The 17231-nt window shown below is 35.4% G+C and overlaps 1 protein-coding gene across 3 annotated transcripts; it reads right to left on the bottom strand.

Moving 5' to 3' along the window:
* LOC122649510 (alpha-mannosidase) lies at positions 1-16741 on the bottom strand. 3 transcript variants are annotated; one of them, XM_043842693.1, is made up of 29 exons: positions 16480-16740; positions 16269-16352; positions 14320-14408; positions 14051-14225; positions 13531-13650; positions 13364-13447; positions 13198-13269; positions 12964-13077; positions 12296-12396; positions 12089-12182; positions 11474-11641; positions 11256-11345; positions 10323-10388; positions 10175-10231; positions 8827-9046; positions 8484-8624; positions 8238-8302; positions 8093-8152; positions 7929-8000; positions 7039-7086; positions 6138-6257; positions 3428-3493; positions 2741-2853; positions 2525-2615; positions 1138-1248; positions 967-1062; positions 837-884; positions 607-675; positions 1-242 (listed from the first exon to the last, which is right to left on the bottom strand). In XM_043842693.1, exons 1-29 carry the CDS (start codon positions 16699-16701, stop codon positions 57-59), a joined length of 3042 nt encoding a protein of 1013 aa, XP_043698628.1. In that variant the 5' UTR covers positions 16702-16740; the 3' UTR covers positions 1-56. The 3 variants fall into 3 exon arrangements, with proteins under 3 accessions (XP_043698628.1, XP_043698627.1, XP_043698629.1); XM_043842692.1 differs by having other exon boundaries at positions 8238-8306; positions 8488-8624; XM_043842694.1 differs by lacking the exon at positions 6138-6257 and having other exon boundaries at positions 16480-16741.
* Positions 16742-17231: the final 490 nt, after the last annotated feature.

The raw sequence follows: 17231 nt of genomic DNA, 5'->3' as shown, positions 1-17231 counted from the left end.
TTATGCAAACCCAAGTAATAAATTGCTAAACAAGTAGCAACAAAGTGCAATGCATTTTAAAAGCTTAACAAAAAAGTGCGGATTTCCATAGGACCCAGCTCAACAACTAGGGATGAACCATCAATGGGACCACCTCTAATGGGAGGCTTCTCTACAACATCCCCTTCAACTTTCCATTTCATACTTTTCATCTCTGATTTCTCTTGGTTTGTGGATAAGCTCATCTCCCTCACCTCCTTAATCTGTAAAAAAAACAGATGGAAGGTTAGTCAACATAACATGTATGTAACCAATTCTTTTCTGATATCAAGTTAATGGTAGAGTTCAAATTATACTTTCAGAGACTCCCAAGAAATAATCAACAAAGATAGAAAACAAGATTGCATACATTTTGATTCGGACCAATGATATTCTAATGGAGGAAACCTTTTCATAGTAACATTAAAAGATGGTGATCATCCACAAATGGAGAACAAAAAGCTCAGTAAGAAGTTGAAATGAAATTTTACAGTCAAGTCCATATTCCATTCCAACCACATTATTCGTATAATACATACTTATGCAGAACATGTAAAGCATCAGAACTACTAAAATAGAATTACTTACCACATTTCTGGTGAAGATTTTCTTCAACTCCACTTTAGCCATTTGTGAATACACCGGATCTTCACCAGCCTATTCACATTCACATCTTAAAAGTAAGTGAAAACAAAACTGATTTTTATTTTGCGTCCAGTGGAAGTCAACAATTTGGTTTTATGTACTTAATAATTAGTTGTTAACTATTAAGATATTCCACTTTATTATGAAAACAAAGGGAAAAAAATAATTTTTACTTCGTATAGATGAGCCAGTCTGAGTAGCACTGTTCCATCATCCAGCTCCTGGAAAAAAAAATGCATTTTTAAGTTCAACAAGTATTGTTCAACAAACAACCAATGCTCCAATACTTAAAGCTAGGTTAACCTGAAGAGTGATTAATGCGACATTAGGAGGTAAAGTATAGTTGGGATCCATAGCAGTCATCGTTGTCACATGAGAAGCTTTCCAATTCTCCATTTTCTGTAAAAGCAATTTTCAACAATTAATATGCGCTAGAAAGTTATCATTGCTTTTGATAAAGGCTTAAAGCCATACCTCATGTGTGAAAGCTAAAAGAAGGGGTGAATAAACTTCTTGGCCAGTTTTTCTGCGCCATCGTGCCCCAGTCCCAAGATGATTGATGTTCACGTAATAGTTTCCCCGAATCTAAACAACAAAGATCAGAAGGGAAATCAAAATCTTTTGAAATTTCGACCCCAATTCAATATGATATCTGGTTCTAACAACAGCAATTAGCAAAACGTTAGGCAATAAACGTTAACATTCCCCCCCCCTCTTTCTCTCTCTCTGTTTTTCCTCGGCGATGGATAGCAAGCATCACTATATAGATCCATATAATGTTCACAAAATGGTGCTCATTTATTATGTTATGACAATTATAACATAGTTCTTGGACAGCTAAACACTTTTTGTTTTTTAGAAATGAACAGCTAGAAAGTTTATTAAATTGATTTTTTTTTTAAATTCAATAAAGAGTGAGGTTCTACATTAGCAATTATCTGGGTAAACTTGAGTCCCACCACCCTCATAGGATCAATTGACTGGAAAAAACTTATTTATTTGGAGCCTTATTCACATATTTTTACATAGTAAAATGTAAATTATCATCCAAGGTTAACAAGTCACTCTATATATGATGGAGAAATATATAGAACCTTATGCCTCAAATACCAATGAACATGCATACGACACATGCGGACACAAAACTTATTCTCAAAAGTGATCAAGGATTGTATTACCACCTTACAAGCCTAACTACTACTAAGGCTCCATTTTTTTCCATGCAAAACAGTGGAATATGTTTTTGGTAAGATGTTACTAGCTCAATAAGGTTGTTCTCCATCATTTCCAGGGATGTAGATATTAGTTGCACAATCCATTCAGGATATGTACCCATTTATTGGAAACAACTTAGAAAACTAAAGGATGCATCTCATTTTTTGTTGACTTTTATCCTTAATAGTGTAATCCTTCTATGCTTAATTAACGTTTTTATATTGATTTATCTAATATTCATTATGCAATCCAAGTCCACACTCCTTCTCAAAAGTATTAAATCCCTAGCAGATTGATTGATGAAAAAAGAAGAAAAGAAAAACACTATATTTTACATGAACTTGGTGTTAGTTTTATTTTATTAATTATTATAAAAAAAAAGCTTATATTAATGCTAAGACATTAAATTGTATAAAGTACTTGTTTTAGAAGGTTTTGTTAAAAAATATTTTCTCCATTCCCCACCCCAAATAATCAACATTTTATTTGTCCATCTATATTATCCTTGAACATTAACATACAAGACCATTGAGTTTTATAACAGCAATATGAACATCCACTTAGGTATACGATATTACAATACATTGCTGCTGGGACTAGAAAACAATCTTAAGAAGCATATCAATGATAGAATGTATTAACATACCGTAAGCCCTTCACATGTTTTATTATTATCTACACAAACTGTTTCATTAAGGGCTTCACCGACTCCTCTAGAGTCATCAACAAGTATACGCCTGGCATATATAATAGAACAGACAGATCTTCAGTTTAACTTGTATAAACCACAGTGAAGTAACTACAAGTAACTATTGCAACTAAAAAAAACTGAACAGTGAAAAATAGAGCCATGTGGACAAACCTGTGAAGCATTAGCTCTAATTCTCCATCTTTAATGCTGGCACCTCCCGTGGCACGATCAACCAAGACTGAGAACTCAAATTTCTTGTTTGTCATAAATATTCCAAGGTTAAGCTGAAAATGATACAGTTAGTTTTTGATGGTGATGTAGTGTAAGAATAATTGTACAAAATCAGTTTGGAAATGCTATACACATACATACATGCATATAAACACAGTATGTATGTAAACAATCCAAGTGTGGATACACCATAAGTTCATTGTGCACTACATTTTCATATGCATTATTTCCACCCACTTAAACAAGTGTCTGGTTCAACTTGGGCTACATGGAAAACCGCTTGACAAGATAAATTCCATTTCACATGTTCTAGATTCTGTACACAGAGATGAGGAAATCACACTCTACTTTCTATTTCCAAATGCAAGATTTACAGAGAATGTCAATCCAGTCAGACCTTTCATATTGTCCACTCCACAATCGCAGAAGTAAGTTCTTTTGATTATCATGAGCATCTCCCATAAGGTCATGTTTATTCTAGTAAACTTCCTTAAAGGGACCTTAACTCTGCCTGTGTACATGCTCATTCTTGTCTGGACCTTATTGTGAAAAGTAGAATTCGAATTCATCATGATGTTATGGAGTATCTACAGATGTGTATAATTCTTAGTAAGTAAAACAACTTACAGGATAATAGTTCCCAGCTACTGGTTGATTGATTGAAAGTGACCAATCTGATCTGTAATCTCTCACCTGCAAAGAATCACAAATTAACTTATCTGTAATCTCACATGCAAATTTCAGTATAGCTAATTGAAATAATTGTATCCTACAGGAAATTGGGCAATATTAATAAAGATCCAGAAATTTAACAAAAGAATATACAAATGGCAATGATAAGGACAGGAAAGAAATTCCCAAATTGAAAACTGGTAAAAAGTCATCAATATGATTCTTGGAAATGCCAAGGACAATATACAATAATGCAAAACTCGCTGTCCCTAAATGGAAAAGACATCTACCCAACAAAAATAATTGCACATCAAATATGATTTACCTAGCTTTGCATACTTTCTAGCAATTTAATTTCATGCCATAACCTGAAGTCCTGCATAGGACTTTAGTTCTTTTCTATTATGATAGGAATTTTCTAGGCCCAAACTACAGTCCACATAGGCATGGGCTATTGCATGTATAAAGACTACTTTTTGTTAATAACCATACTTCTATCTTATATAAACCAAAGTAGTAGAAACACCAGCTACTCTGTTTCAATGTTGCATTGTCAATTAACCTAGAGAAACTTCAACATTAGTATACGTGTTTTACCATTTTAAAATATTTGGGTTGGATCATGGCCATTCATTTAAGGTTTTAAATCAAGCAACCACAATCTTCACTAGATCAACAATCATAATCATTGAAATCATTCCTTTGAACCTTCATCACATGATTGAAACATGGATTGCATGATCATATGCTTCTGATGATCTATTTATAGATCAAATTGTACCATCATGTTTATCATTGTTCAACATGCCAAGCAAACGGTGATGATCAAAATCTAAGGTTGAAAAATTCCAAATATGAGGTTGAAGTAAAATCCTTTTGATCAAAATCTATTATATACTTCTCAAGGTATTAGCTTAGATGGAGTCATACCCTTATGTTTTCTATGGTTTAAAATGCTAGATGAATGAACATGATTCAAATAAAAGGTTTACAAAGCCTAAACATGATGGTTGAACTCCATACTTCCAATTAAAATCTTTTTGAAGCTTATGATTGTTTGATCTTATATCCATAGTTGTCATGGCGTCTAGGTGACCCAAGGTGTTGGAGGAGGCCTGGACACAAGGCGACACCAACAAGGCAACCAAGGAGACCAAAATGCCTGGCTAGGCGACCAAGGCAACACTACTTGTCAAGGCGCCTGGATGCCAAGGTGGTCACCTAGGTAACAACTTGACAACTATGCTTATATCTGATATGCCATTATGTCTACCATGATTTAAATATGCTAAAACATGATGGTTGAATAATATATTCCAACTGAAATCTTTCAGAATCTTCTGATGGTTTGATCTAAAATCAGACATTAGCATTGTGTTTGCCCATGATTTAAAATTCTAATTGCTAAATGAACGTCCATGATCCAAATAAAAATCTAAAAATGTCAGAACATGATGGTTGAAGTGTACCCTTCCAATTGTGTATATTTCTAAAGATGAAGGTGGTCTGGGAAGTTTGATCATTTCGTCATCAACCATCAGTCAGACTAACACTGTTTATGCTCCAACACCCTAAACATCAAGTTTGAATGTTAGGTAACCGCTACAGTAGTTACCCCTACTGTTAGGGACCTCAGCTGTAATTTCCCCTTCATTTTTTTAATATTGGAAAAATGAGTTCAATATTCCTTTCTCCTTGACTAAACCCCCAAAACAGCAAAAGGCATGCTTTTTCATTCAACCATGAGCATTGCGGTGGGGATGTAGGGTCTTGATATGGTCATTAAGTCTCTCCTCACCTACTCTTTCTCTCTCTACTATGTGTATCCATTTCATTCAGCATCACCTATTCCACTTAAAGAAAGGCCAAAAAGTTAACCAGAACAACCCACATTCCTACTTTTATTTCATATGTTGCACTGGGTTTTCTAGTTAAAAAACCTTTAGGACCTTGCCATGAGTTGCATGGGGTCGTAGTCTGGTAAGAACTTTTACAAAATAAAATGCGAAAAAAATGGTATCGAAGAAGAGTCAGTGGCTATACCCATATTCCCCTCCCCACTTCCTTAAAAAAATGAATGGTAAATGAGTGAGAACTAGAAGCAGACGGCCTCAAATTTTCACATGGCCCCAACTCCAAATGTGTCCAGCGAGTCTACATCCAAAACCACCCAACAAAACAACTCACCAGAGCATCTAGAAGATTTTGTACACTTACTACACTGACACCTACAACCAGGACCATTTTCCAAACAAATGAACAGGCCATAGAACCTCACTAGACATTCACACAAATGAAGTGGTGTTCCACATTCCCATTCTCCTTAGAAGAACACATGTTGATCAAGGACTAAAAAATAAGGCCACATAATTTTACATGAAAAAAAATATGAAAATTATGAGTAGCAAAAGACAATTATCAACTACCCGGTCAAATATGCAAGATCAGATAATATAAACAAGGAAAACCCAATTCTGAGCCTTAGCATTGTGTCCAGCCAACATACATGCTCAATTTTTGGAAGGCGACAATATGCTTGATAACTTGTAACAAATTATATTCGGTGGAAGAGAAATGAGTAAATTTGCACAACTGACAAAAATGCGAGTTCATTGAATGGTTTCCAACAACCTTTAAAAATGAAAGAGAAAAGTATGAAAAATACCCGTTTCAAAAAATCCCTCCCATTAGAATCTGTATAGAACACCTTTTTTGTAGCCATATTTGTTTTCATCCGTGTGATGACCTCCTTTCCAACACCATCTTCCACTGGGATTGGGCCAATCTATATTTCAGGAATTTTGTCAGAACCCTTGATGTAATTGTGTAAAATAAAACTTATATTGCTAGAAGTTAGGCTTTAAGCTATTAAAGGATAATTCCTCTGTCCCAAAAAGATTGTCTTTTTACTGACCCAAAATAATAAAATAAGCATGGTAAAATGTGTCCATCATGATAAAATAAGCATGGATTCTGTTTACTTTTCCATGATATCCCATAATAATCATTGTGGTAACCAAGAAATGGAATCTAGGCAAGGGGTTGTTGAGATGTTGGGAGTTATTGAGGTATAATCCCACATTGGTTAATTTCAGTCTTTGATACCTTTGGATACTTGAGGTTGAGGAGATCTCTCCACCTAATGCCTTAAGGTTTTGGGTTCGATCCTACAACATGGTATCAAAGCCCGGATCCCTTTCTTGTCCTACCCTAAGTTATCTGTCCACGTGTAGAGCCAGGTATGCTGAAGCTACACGTGAGGGGGGGTGTTGAGATGTTGGGAGTTATAGAGGTATTGTCCCTCATAGGTTAAGTTCAGCACTTGGTGCCTTCATATACTTGAGGAGCGCTCTCCACCTAATTCCTTAAGGTTTTGGGTTGGAGTTGGACCCTCCAACAGGGGTTAGTATTGGGGAAAATGTTTTAGTAGTCGGGTTTAATGCTTTCGAAAAACACACCTTAAAATTTGTGTGTGGGGGTGTGTTTTTCCAAACAAGACAATCAATTTGGGGTGGAATATAAAAGGGAAATGTATCTTCATGAAATAGGATGAAAAAAAGACTCACAGTGAATTCAACTTCTGCATGTTCTTTGTCTTTATAAAGCCTAGTCACCTGGAAAACATGGTTAAGGATAAATACCACCATCACAAGACTTGGAATTTAGGAATACCATAAGAAAAATTAAAAAGAATTAAAACAGGACAAGACAATATTACTAGACCAAGTACTTCCCTTCAAAAAAAAAAAAAGAAAAGAAAAAGAAAAAGAACATCACTATACCAAGTACTGGCAATATATATTGTTGTTGGCATCTCATTTCGTACGGAATCCTTCTAATATTTAACAGGATGATGCAGTAACAGGAAGCAAGCAATATTTCAAGGCTAACAGTGTTGTTTGCATTAACATTCACCCGTTAGGCTAACTGATCAAAAACTTCCCTAATTCTGCGTTTTTGAAGTGTAAAAGAATTTAATTAGGATGCCATAAAAGAAATATGATTCACTAATTGTTCTTATGCATTTGGACCGTCAAGACATCAATTACAAATTTTTTTACCGACTACTTTAGGGATTACTATATAAAGAGTTCTTTTGCTCTCTTGGCAGTGTGGAGTTCAAAACAGACGAACCCCCAATTAGCCTTTTACTTTTCCTTCCCTTTAGGACTAAGACCATTTAGATTTATGAAGCGAGGGTTTAGATATTTGTTGTCGCTCTTAACCAGTTGCCTGTTAACATCACTAAAGTCATAGGTTTGACATCACTAGTTGCTTCCAACCATGGACCTTGATCCAATAATTATTTCTACTCGTTGCTTCAATTGCTTCACTATAAAAAATGCATTGTGTATTATTACTCAAATATACTAAAAAATGCATCAATGAAAATTGATTTGATAATTTGGCATTTCTTTCCTAAACAACTTGATTATCACAAAGTAATTTTAAGCACCTGATAAATCCATGAGTTGAACTGTTGATGGACTTCATCAACAAGTGGTCCACGCATAACCTTCAAAGGTACCTGTCATTAATTAAAATTATTAACTACTAGTAGAATAATATAACTAATTAACAACACATTGTCTCTCATGTAGAATTTTAGTAAATGCTCACCGATTGTGAAACAGGAATTGCACTGGACTGATTAGGCCGGAAAATGTATGCACCAGAAGCCTGCAAGATTATGACAAAAATGGCATGCCAGCATGAAAAACATCAATATTAACGAAGAAATATAAGTACTTTTACAAGTGCTTACCTGCTGATAAACAGGGTCAACAATATTTGAAGCATACCATAAATAAGTTTGCTGTATCTGAATATCGATCTGTTTCATTGTAACAATCAGTTTGATAGCAAAGCAACAGTTTTTTGAAATCTAATAAAAAGGAGAAACACATAAAGCAAAGATAAATCATTATTCTAGCAATATGCAGAAATAAAATGTCCTGACTGAACAAACCCATTTGTACATTATTCTAGCACTGCAGAGACACAAATTAACTCACCCCTGTTTTATAGTTGACCATCCGTTTAAGTTGTCCAGATGTTAATGAGAAGGACATCTTCAGATCCCCAGGTCCAACTTCAATAGTTTCATTTTTTGGAACATTCGTTACAGAATGAAATCCACTTTTTATGCTCTCTGTATGAGTTTGACAAAAGCATCAGAGGGTGGGGGGGGGAGAATCAAAGGTAATTTGATGCTTTAGTTCCATGTGGAATTTAAGTGTTTTTCTTCTTTTGCTAGCAAGTTGGAACTGAAACTATCACTCACTACACCTAAGAGTAAGTGACTAAAACACAAAATAGATAAAGAGTTATGAGAGGAAAGTCAGAAAACATACCTTTCCCACCAGCTTTAGAAATAAAGTAAGTGTTCCATCCTAGAGGTGGCACTGATGCTCGAAATAAGAGCCAATACTTTGGAACCCATTTTGGAGACACTCCCCCATATGCCTTTGTATAAAATTTTCTTAAGCTACTTGTAGCATTACCGACCCCCACAAATTGCGCTTCAATTATGTTTCCCTCTGAATCTTTTACTATAAGATAGGCATCATTAACCTAATAGAATGATCTTTTATTAGAAAAGTTTTAATCGTAAATAATGTATTAATTGGAACAGATACAAGAGAAAGCAAAAGTTGGTTTCAGAGAACATGACAATTTTTTATTTCCAGCATTTGAAATATCATTTAGGCCTAAACCTCAAATGAGCTTTATAATAATAAATATTTAAATGAGAATATCCCAACAGTCCAATTACAACTGTATAAGAATGTCGATAGTAACATGTTTATGAAGCATGGTCCTTTGAGATGTGAGGCATCATATTTATGCACTATTAACATGCTTATGATGCAGATGAGGTACCTAAATGCTAAATAGTAGAAAGGTATGATGAGTTCCATGAAAGTGAGAAAGAGAGGAGGATCAGACTTCTTTTAATTGATGGTTTATGAGCTTATCCTTTAACTTCCAGCAGTAACAGAACTTCCATATTCAGCTTTTCTTTTTCAAATAAACAAGATGAAATGAACTAAGCAAAAAAAAAAAAGAAATATAATTAAATATAGAATCTCTCTTACAATCTATGAGTAATGAGTATAGCTACATCTTATCTTTATCCCATCTTTGCAATGGAGGGGACAGAAAAATCTCTTATGGAGCGTCAAATAGCTACAGTTTATCCCTATCCCATCTTTGTTTTACTCTCTTTCTCGTCTAAGCCGGGGTTTGACATAGGTAGATTGCACAGCTTGTTGCCTGGTGGACCTTAGATTTGGGATGGTGTGTGGCTTTTTCGGGTGCCATTGAATGGCCTAGTTCTCTTTTCCTATTACTTCCCCGCTGGGTTCCCTTAGGTCTGGGACTTCTTATTGAATTCTATGTTTAATAAATGTGTTTCTTGTTGTTGCCATAAAAATATTATATCCACAAAATATGCAAAAAAAAATTTGTGGATAACTAAAAAGTCTTAATTTTGAAAACATTTCACTGTTAACATCAAGAGTTCACCCTCTTCTCCTTGGTACTTAACTAACATGGGAATCAGAAAATTCCATCAATAACTTGAAGCTTTAGTTTTTACTTATTTATGTTTTCTTCGCAATAATGGATCTATTAAAGGCCTTCAATTTGGAACCTATAAGAAACTAAAATTCTACCACAATAACAAGAGCATGTACTCACCGGAATCCTAATTACGTCAGTACGACTCCATCCAAGAGGATTGTAAGCCACTATAACCTGTAAATACAATTTCCTTAAGACTTGAAATTTGGTATCTACTCATCAGCTTGCAGAAAACATAATGAGTTAATGACAATGAAAGACTCACCAAGTTCTTTCCTTCCGGGATTTCCTCCTCCGTCGGTGGGCAGTAGCTTAAATTAAGTAACGGACACTGTTATTTAAAATGTAAACAATAAAGCAATATCAAACTGGGAAAAAATAACATGACACAAGGATAGGCAGCACAGTGAAAACAGAACATCTTTTAGGGCAGGAATTGAATGCTTCATGCCTCTCTCTCCTTCCCCAGACTTTTTGGTGACTAAACACGTATGTAGATTAATGTAATTTGTTAATATAATTTACACTCAATTCTTTGAAAAAGTTACCGATTGAATACATGAAATTTCCCCCACCATGACTAAGTAGAGATTGAGGTGAATACTTTCTTGTGGTTTTTTTCATTTTCTACAGGTCTTGGTAAGGGCCAAAGTGGTGGAGCTTGGCCAAACTAACACATACATATTGTGCCATGGCAGGTTTCAGATTGTTCTTGTATCTTGTTATTATTTTTCCCATCAGTATTCTCCCTTTAATTGCTTTCCGGTTGCTTATTATTAATTTGACCAGAACTTATTTATCACTTTCATACTTATTGCTCCTTCTCCATTCCACAATTCCCTTAATCCCTTACTACACATAAGACCTAAATAGGCCTCTAGTCCTGCCAGGAATTCACTCAGACCTGAGTCCTGGCAATATCATAGCACTAGCACCTGGATATCTCCAAACATGCCACATTTTCTCACAGATACTAATGGACTTTTGATTGGAGACCCAAGAGATTGGCCCAACTGATTCAAAAAGAGAGAGAGAGAGAGAGAGCTGAGCACAGCTTTATTGAGAACTAGTACAAGTTAGCAGAAGTGAAGGCCAGCCACCAGGCCATACCTACCCAAGCAATCTCCTCCCATGTCATCTATCTTCTTGTAGTAGTTACAGAGGTTTTCCCTCTACCAAGGTAGTGTTAAGATCATACCTGACTAAACTTGACAACAGGATCTGCACATTGATTGCCAGATTTCGAATTTGAAAGGCATGACAGAGCTAAATTTACAACAGTTTCTGCCTGTTAAAAGTTATTGAGAGAGAGGGAGAGAAATAAAATGAGAACATTAAAGAGGTTAACACCGAAGAAGTAAAAAATTTCCAAGGAAAATTTCATAATAATTGAAGTGACCAGAAGTGGCAGCCAACCTCAGAAGCTCCAATAGCCAATCGTTTCGCATAGTCATCTGTTGTATGCTGTTTTGCAGTACCGGTGACAGCGTCATGATGCTGGACAATGCCTAAAGCATCTCCTAAGCTAAATGTGTTGGGACCAGAGAATTTCCTTCCAGCCAGAAATTCAAGTTGGCGTGCAGCCTATTTTAGACAACGATAGGTTCTTTCAGATATATTTATTGAAAAAAATTCATATCACACTTGATGAATAGGAAAAGGATGAGAAGTAGTATCCAGCTCAGGAGTAAAGGCACACATCTAGTAACTTAGATCCAGTGTTTGTACCCCAGTAAGGAGATATACTGGGCTGAAAGTTGACAAATCAGATGACAACAGACTACAGATAAATGGTTCTTCTGGAACTTAAACTTAAATTTACAAATGTACAAAATCCAAACACTTAGTAGCTTATTAGGATCATTAATTACCAGGAGATCTACTATATGAGATGTATCAAAACAATAGGTCTAAATGGTCTAGCACGTGCATGTGTGGCATTAAAATGATCTTCTTCTTCACTATCCTCTTGTCCAGACTCAAGACATTACTTGATAAGAATTCAATTGATATTCAGATATGATGGCTCACCAAATAATATCCACTCAACATTCTGACATATCCCTTGAGTGCTGGGCGACTTGTGAAAAACCCAGTCCAATACGCCATTTTTCTGTCTGCATATCTGTAAGAATTATGAAACTATTAGAAAAGTATATGCATATATAAATTAGTGGGAGGAAAGAAAAATAAGTTCATTCTTGCAATCACACCAGAAGAGAAACAAATATTGCTTACGGAAAATAGTCATCGGTCTTCAGTGGCCATGATTCATTTGCAGCGTTTTTGGCATCAACATATAACGACGGAGTAGAATACAATGCATTCACTCTACCATCCTGTACATGTTGAATTCAGACGATGCAAATTCAAATAGATATGATTATGTTGGATGATAGGATATTATAACTAGAAGCAAAAATAACTATTAGTCTTCTATTAAAAGGGGGGAAAAATCCTGATGCTAGCTTAAAGCTAATAAAGGAATTTAAGGAAACATGATGGAATTTTCTTGTAATAAAGGCAAAAAGTTTTCTTGATTTGCAGAAATTCTGGCTAAAAATCACTAGAATTGTGCAGCATTCGGGACCCTTTCTTGTCAATCTGGTATTAATATGGCCCCCCTGAATCGCTCACAACAGAAGTGCTATGCAAGTCTTGTCCGGAGAACAAGATTTTACAGCCGGGACTTAGACTAGCAAAGGAAGCTAAGAAGATGATGAGAAACCATGAAGAATAGAATCAGTACCTAGAACTAACCAGGGTATAATTATTCCCGATTGCTCCCTATTGTAAACTTGAGATTAGAAGCTTTTGAAATAATAGAGGACATTAGATTTATTGAACAGATACAAAAAGATAGAAAACTTGATAAGGTACTTGAATTTTGTTCCCGTTGACCTTACCTTGTTTACATAATGGATTAACTTGTCCATTTGCTTGAACCAAGATTCAGCATATTGGTACTGAAAATCATCACCCATGGTCCACATGATATGATTTGTGCGTGTCACATTTGCCTGTCAGAAACACTAAAATGTAATTCAGATAGAGAAGGATGAACCACAACATCCTCTCATCAAATGTAATTTTATTATAAATATCTAATTCATTGTAAGACTTAAAGTGCCAAAGTTTACTTGAGTCATAGCAGCATCAATAAAATCCTTTACACGCTTTCCAACATTGTAGTCAAATAGAAGAGGATTATCCTGCAATTATCACATACAGCTGAGGAGGTGATACGGTTATTAGAAAAGTAAAAACAAGGCACTAGACAAGCTTGATCTTTATCAAGATTGGTACCTGGACAGGGGAAGAATCATCATTCACTTCAAAGTGAAAACCAGTTGGAGGACCATAATGAATGGGAAATGCATTGGTGAAAATCTATAGAAAGCTCAGACATGTCAATAAATTGAAGTATAAAAAAATGATAGTCTGAAGATGGAGCAAGAATAAAGGTTCCAAACCTGAGAAGAGGAACCAAAAGTCTTGGACCCACGCCATATAACTTCAAGTGATTTATCCACATAACGTTTTTCTCTGTCCTGATAATCTATCCGTGCAAAATGTAGAGAATCGAAACCAAGCTACCGGTGGTGAAAGAAATATAACAAAATAAAGCACAACTGTTACTCAATAATCAAGAAATAAAAAAACAGAAGATCACTATTTGAAATCCTCCAAGTCAATAATGGCAATGCAAGAACAAACAGCAAATCATGTCAGGCATGGTCTATGAAAGACAAAAATATGTCAAATTTCTGCAAGCAATAGCATAGAAGATCAGCTGCAACAACACATACAAATGAAGTTGTTTCAGAATTTGATTAAGATACTTTTATAATGTTCTTCTACTACTGAAAGAAACAGTTAATTTAGAACTTCTTATACAAGCATCTCACCCATGAAAATAATTCAAGTAAATTTTATAATAGCCATCTAAGGAACATTCCACTCTAGAGCAGAAGATCAAGTGAAACCCATTACCTCAGCCCCAAATAGGTAGGCTTGCACAGCAGAATGTCCAAATGGATCAATCTGCCAGCCGGCACGAGGAATTTTGTTGAATTGCTTCTTTATAATGCGGTGGCCAAGAGTTGTTTGGTCAATCATATCTATGTAATGGCATGTTGCTTCATCATGCATACACCAGCCACCATTTCTGTGACAATAATGCAAAATGATTATTAGTATCTAAGTGTATAAATTCATTTTCATACGTTGATAGCCAGTATAAATTGCTAAAAGCTGCATACATGAACTCCAACTGCCCAGAATCTACAAGTTTCTTCACTTGTTCCTGTGTCTCCACATTCTGCTCTGCCCACCACCTTTGGAAAAAGGCCTAGTTGCCAAACAAAATTAGTTTAACAAAAGGGTAAGCAAATTTAGCTACACAAGAATAGAACTAGAAGAAGAAAAAGAAGAAGAAAACAGTTGTGGGATCCTTCATTCATAGATTTTGATCATTTAGAAAGTCCAAAAATAATATGTTTAATCTGAGAAAATCATTTGTTTTATATTTATAATTTTTGAGGATTTTAGATTTCTATCAACACTGATTAAGACCTCTCTACCATCAGAACCAACTTGATGGTCTGATATTGCACCCACGGTTTTTAAAACCAGTTTGAACCACAAACTATAAAATAGGCCGGTTCTGGTTGATAGTAGTTTGGAAAACCCAATCAAGACTCAGGATTCAGAATCAGTCAATCTCCCGGTTGACTCGCACTTGGACCAGTTTTCCATATCCGGATCAACCGAGTGGACCAATTTTGGCAGGGAAAAACCCGGCCCAAGCCCAAAAAGGGGCTCCTCCGCTAACGAACTCCGTCTCTGTAATTTCTGCCATTTCTCTTTTCCCACTCTATCTTGTATGTTCGATCTCTGATTCTCCCCCTCGGTCTCATGTCTCCAATTTCTCAGTGACTGTCTATCGCTCTATCTCCGATAATTTTTCCGAGTCGTTCTATCACTCATTCCTCGCCCCTCTCTGCAAGTTCACCATTTACACTGAAATTTCTCCTTTTGACTTCACTTCTTCCCCATTTTCTCCTTTCGCCCTAGCTCCCTGGCCTGAGATAAAGTTTTCCCTATTCGGCCGGCCGGTGGGAGTTTATCTTCCAAGATTTTAAACCCTACCACAAAAACACAAACTGAAAAGTAATAATTCTCTTTTCTGGTTCAACCACCGGTTCAATCTGATTTTTTTTTTATTTCTATCTTACAATTTCCCCCCTTTAACTAGAGATATTTTGAAGGTCGTGTTTTGGTCAAGTGCTTACTTGTTGAACACTTGGTCATGAGTTCAAGTTCTGAAAACAACCCTTTTGAAAATAAGGGTAAAACTACATCCATTAGACCCTCCCTAGACCTTGCTAAACGCGGGAGCTCTATGCACTGGGTACAACCTTAAGTAGAGATATTTTATTCACAAAAAAATCCAAGGGGAACTATAGGCAACAATTATATGTATTTTTAAAGGGGGTATCCGAATGACACTTCTATAGAGTAAAGGTGTTCTTAGGACTTGACATTTTCTTTTAATTGTTTTTTTTTTTTTTTAATGTTCTGTAAGATAAGGGTATAAAAGGATTTTCAAAAAATATTTAACATATTATTATTATGTCATTATTTAAAGGCAACGCTGTTTTACCAAAAATAAATAAAAATCTAAAGGTGACATTGTCTTGCATTTTTTTTTTTTGTTTATTTGTGAAATGACTCTATTACTCGTATTGGACAAAAACTATGTGACATACTAAAAAGAAAAATAAGTAAAATTACAATTTATTTAACACCACTAGGGGTGTAGGTCATGGCTGTAATATTGAGAATCAGACACGAGGCCAATCTCCATTGATTCTAATTCTAATTGGATCGAAATTAGTCATAATCAAACATGGGAGTAATCTCCGTTGATTTGGAACTGGTCGGAATTGACAGAAACCCTAAAAAATGGAATCAGTACTTCCCTAAAAGGCAAACATTTTCATAAATTTTTATTTCAGAAATCTTAAAAATCTTAGCTACAAAACGTAAGCCTCAAAAACTGAAAATCTACAAACGCATTCATTGTGAATTCCAACATGGGTTTTCCGGACCGGTATTAATCAAAATTGGGGGCGGGCAACCAAAACCAATTCCGATTCGAATCGGGGGGATTGGAATCAACCCTTTTTAATTCGATTCTTTTACATACCTGTTCTGCAAAAATGAATTTCCTGTTAGGATCACGGAGCAGCGATTCAACCACCGAATCCAGAACATTTCTAATACAAGCACCCTATACATTCAAAAATCACAAAACTCAAAAAAATCAAAATACTGAAACAAGAAGAAATGCAAAAACTGATTTAATTCCCAAAAAAAAAAAAAAAAAAAAAAAATTTACAAATTATATATAAAATAACCTGGAGACTGTTATTGGATCCAACATAGTATTGATCGATCGTCTTCAACCATCCAACATCATCGTGTGAATGAGGAACCAAATGAACATTCAATTTCCCTTCCACAGGAGCAGCTCTAGTTTCATATCTCATACACCCACCACCACCATTAACACTTCCACAAAGAACTGTGAAGATGCATAGATAAACTACCACCACCATTGCTGCTGCTAATCTCTCCATTTTGCTAACAATACTGTGAATTGAAAGCACACTGAAGTAGTGTCAGTTCTGAAAACCCTTTTATAAAGACTGAGGATTTCAAAAGGATAAAATATAATAAATAAATATAGAACTATATAAAAGGACAGAAATTAATGCAAATAATATTATATTTTTTATCCTTATCAACTGCTAGGGAAGCACACATGTTTAGCTCAAAACAAAAACTCTTAAAAGCTGGTAGAAAATAATGCACCACGCGCGAGCAACTTATTCTGTGACGATAAAGTGATAGTGGACCTCTGTAGAAGCCAAATAAGTGTCAATGAGATTGTACAATGAAGTCTAGATAGACAGAAGAACACTGAGTGAGAGAGTGAGAGAGTGAGAGAGTGAGAGAGTGAGAGAGTGAGAGAGTGAATCCACCACATAATATCATCAATGGTACACTCCAAAAATAATATCTCTAATAAGCCATATATATATATGAGCAGGAGACTAGCTGTAAAGTTGGTGTGTCTTGTATTCCTTCTTTTTATAAGTCACCTCTT

The sequence above is a fragment of the Telopea speciosissima genome, chromosome 2 (assembly GCF_018873765.1).
Source record: "Telopea speciosissima isolate NSW1024214 ecotype Mountain lineage chromosome 2, Tspe_v1, whole genome shotgun sequence".
Taxonomy (NCBI): Eukaryota; Viridiplantae; Streptophyta; class Magnoliopsida; order Proteales; family Proteaceae; genus Telopea; species Telopea speciosissima.
Note: the sequence above shows the minus strand (reverse complement) of the source record. Positions and strands in the feature narration are given on the sequence as shown.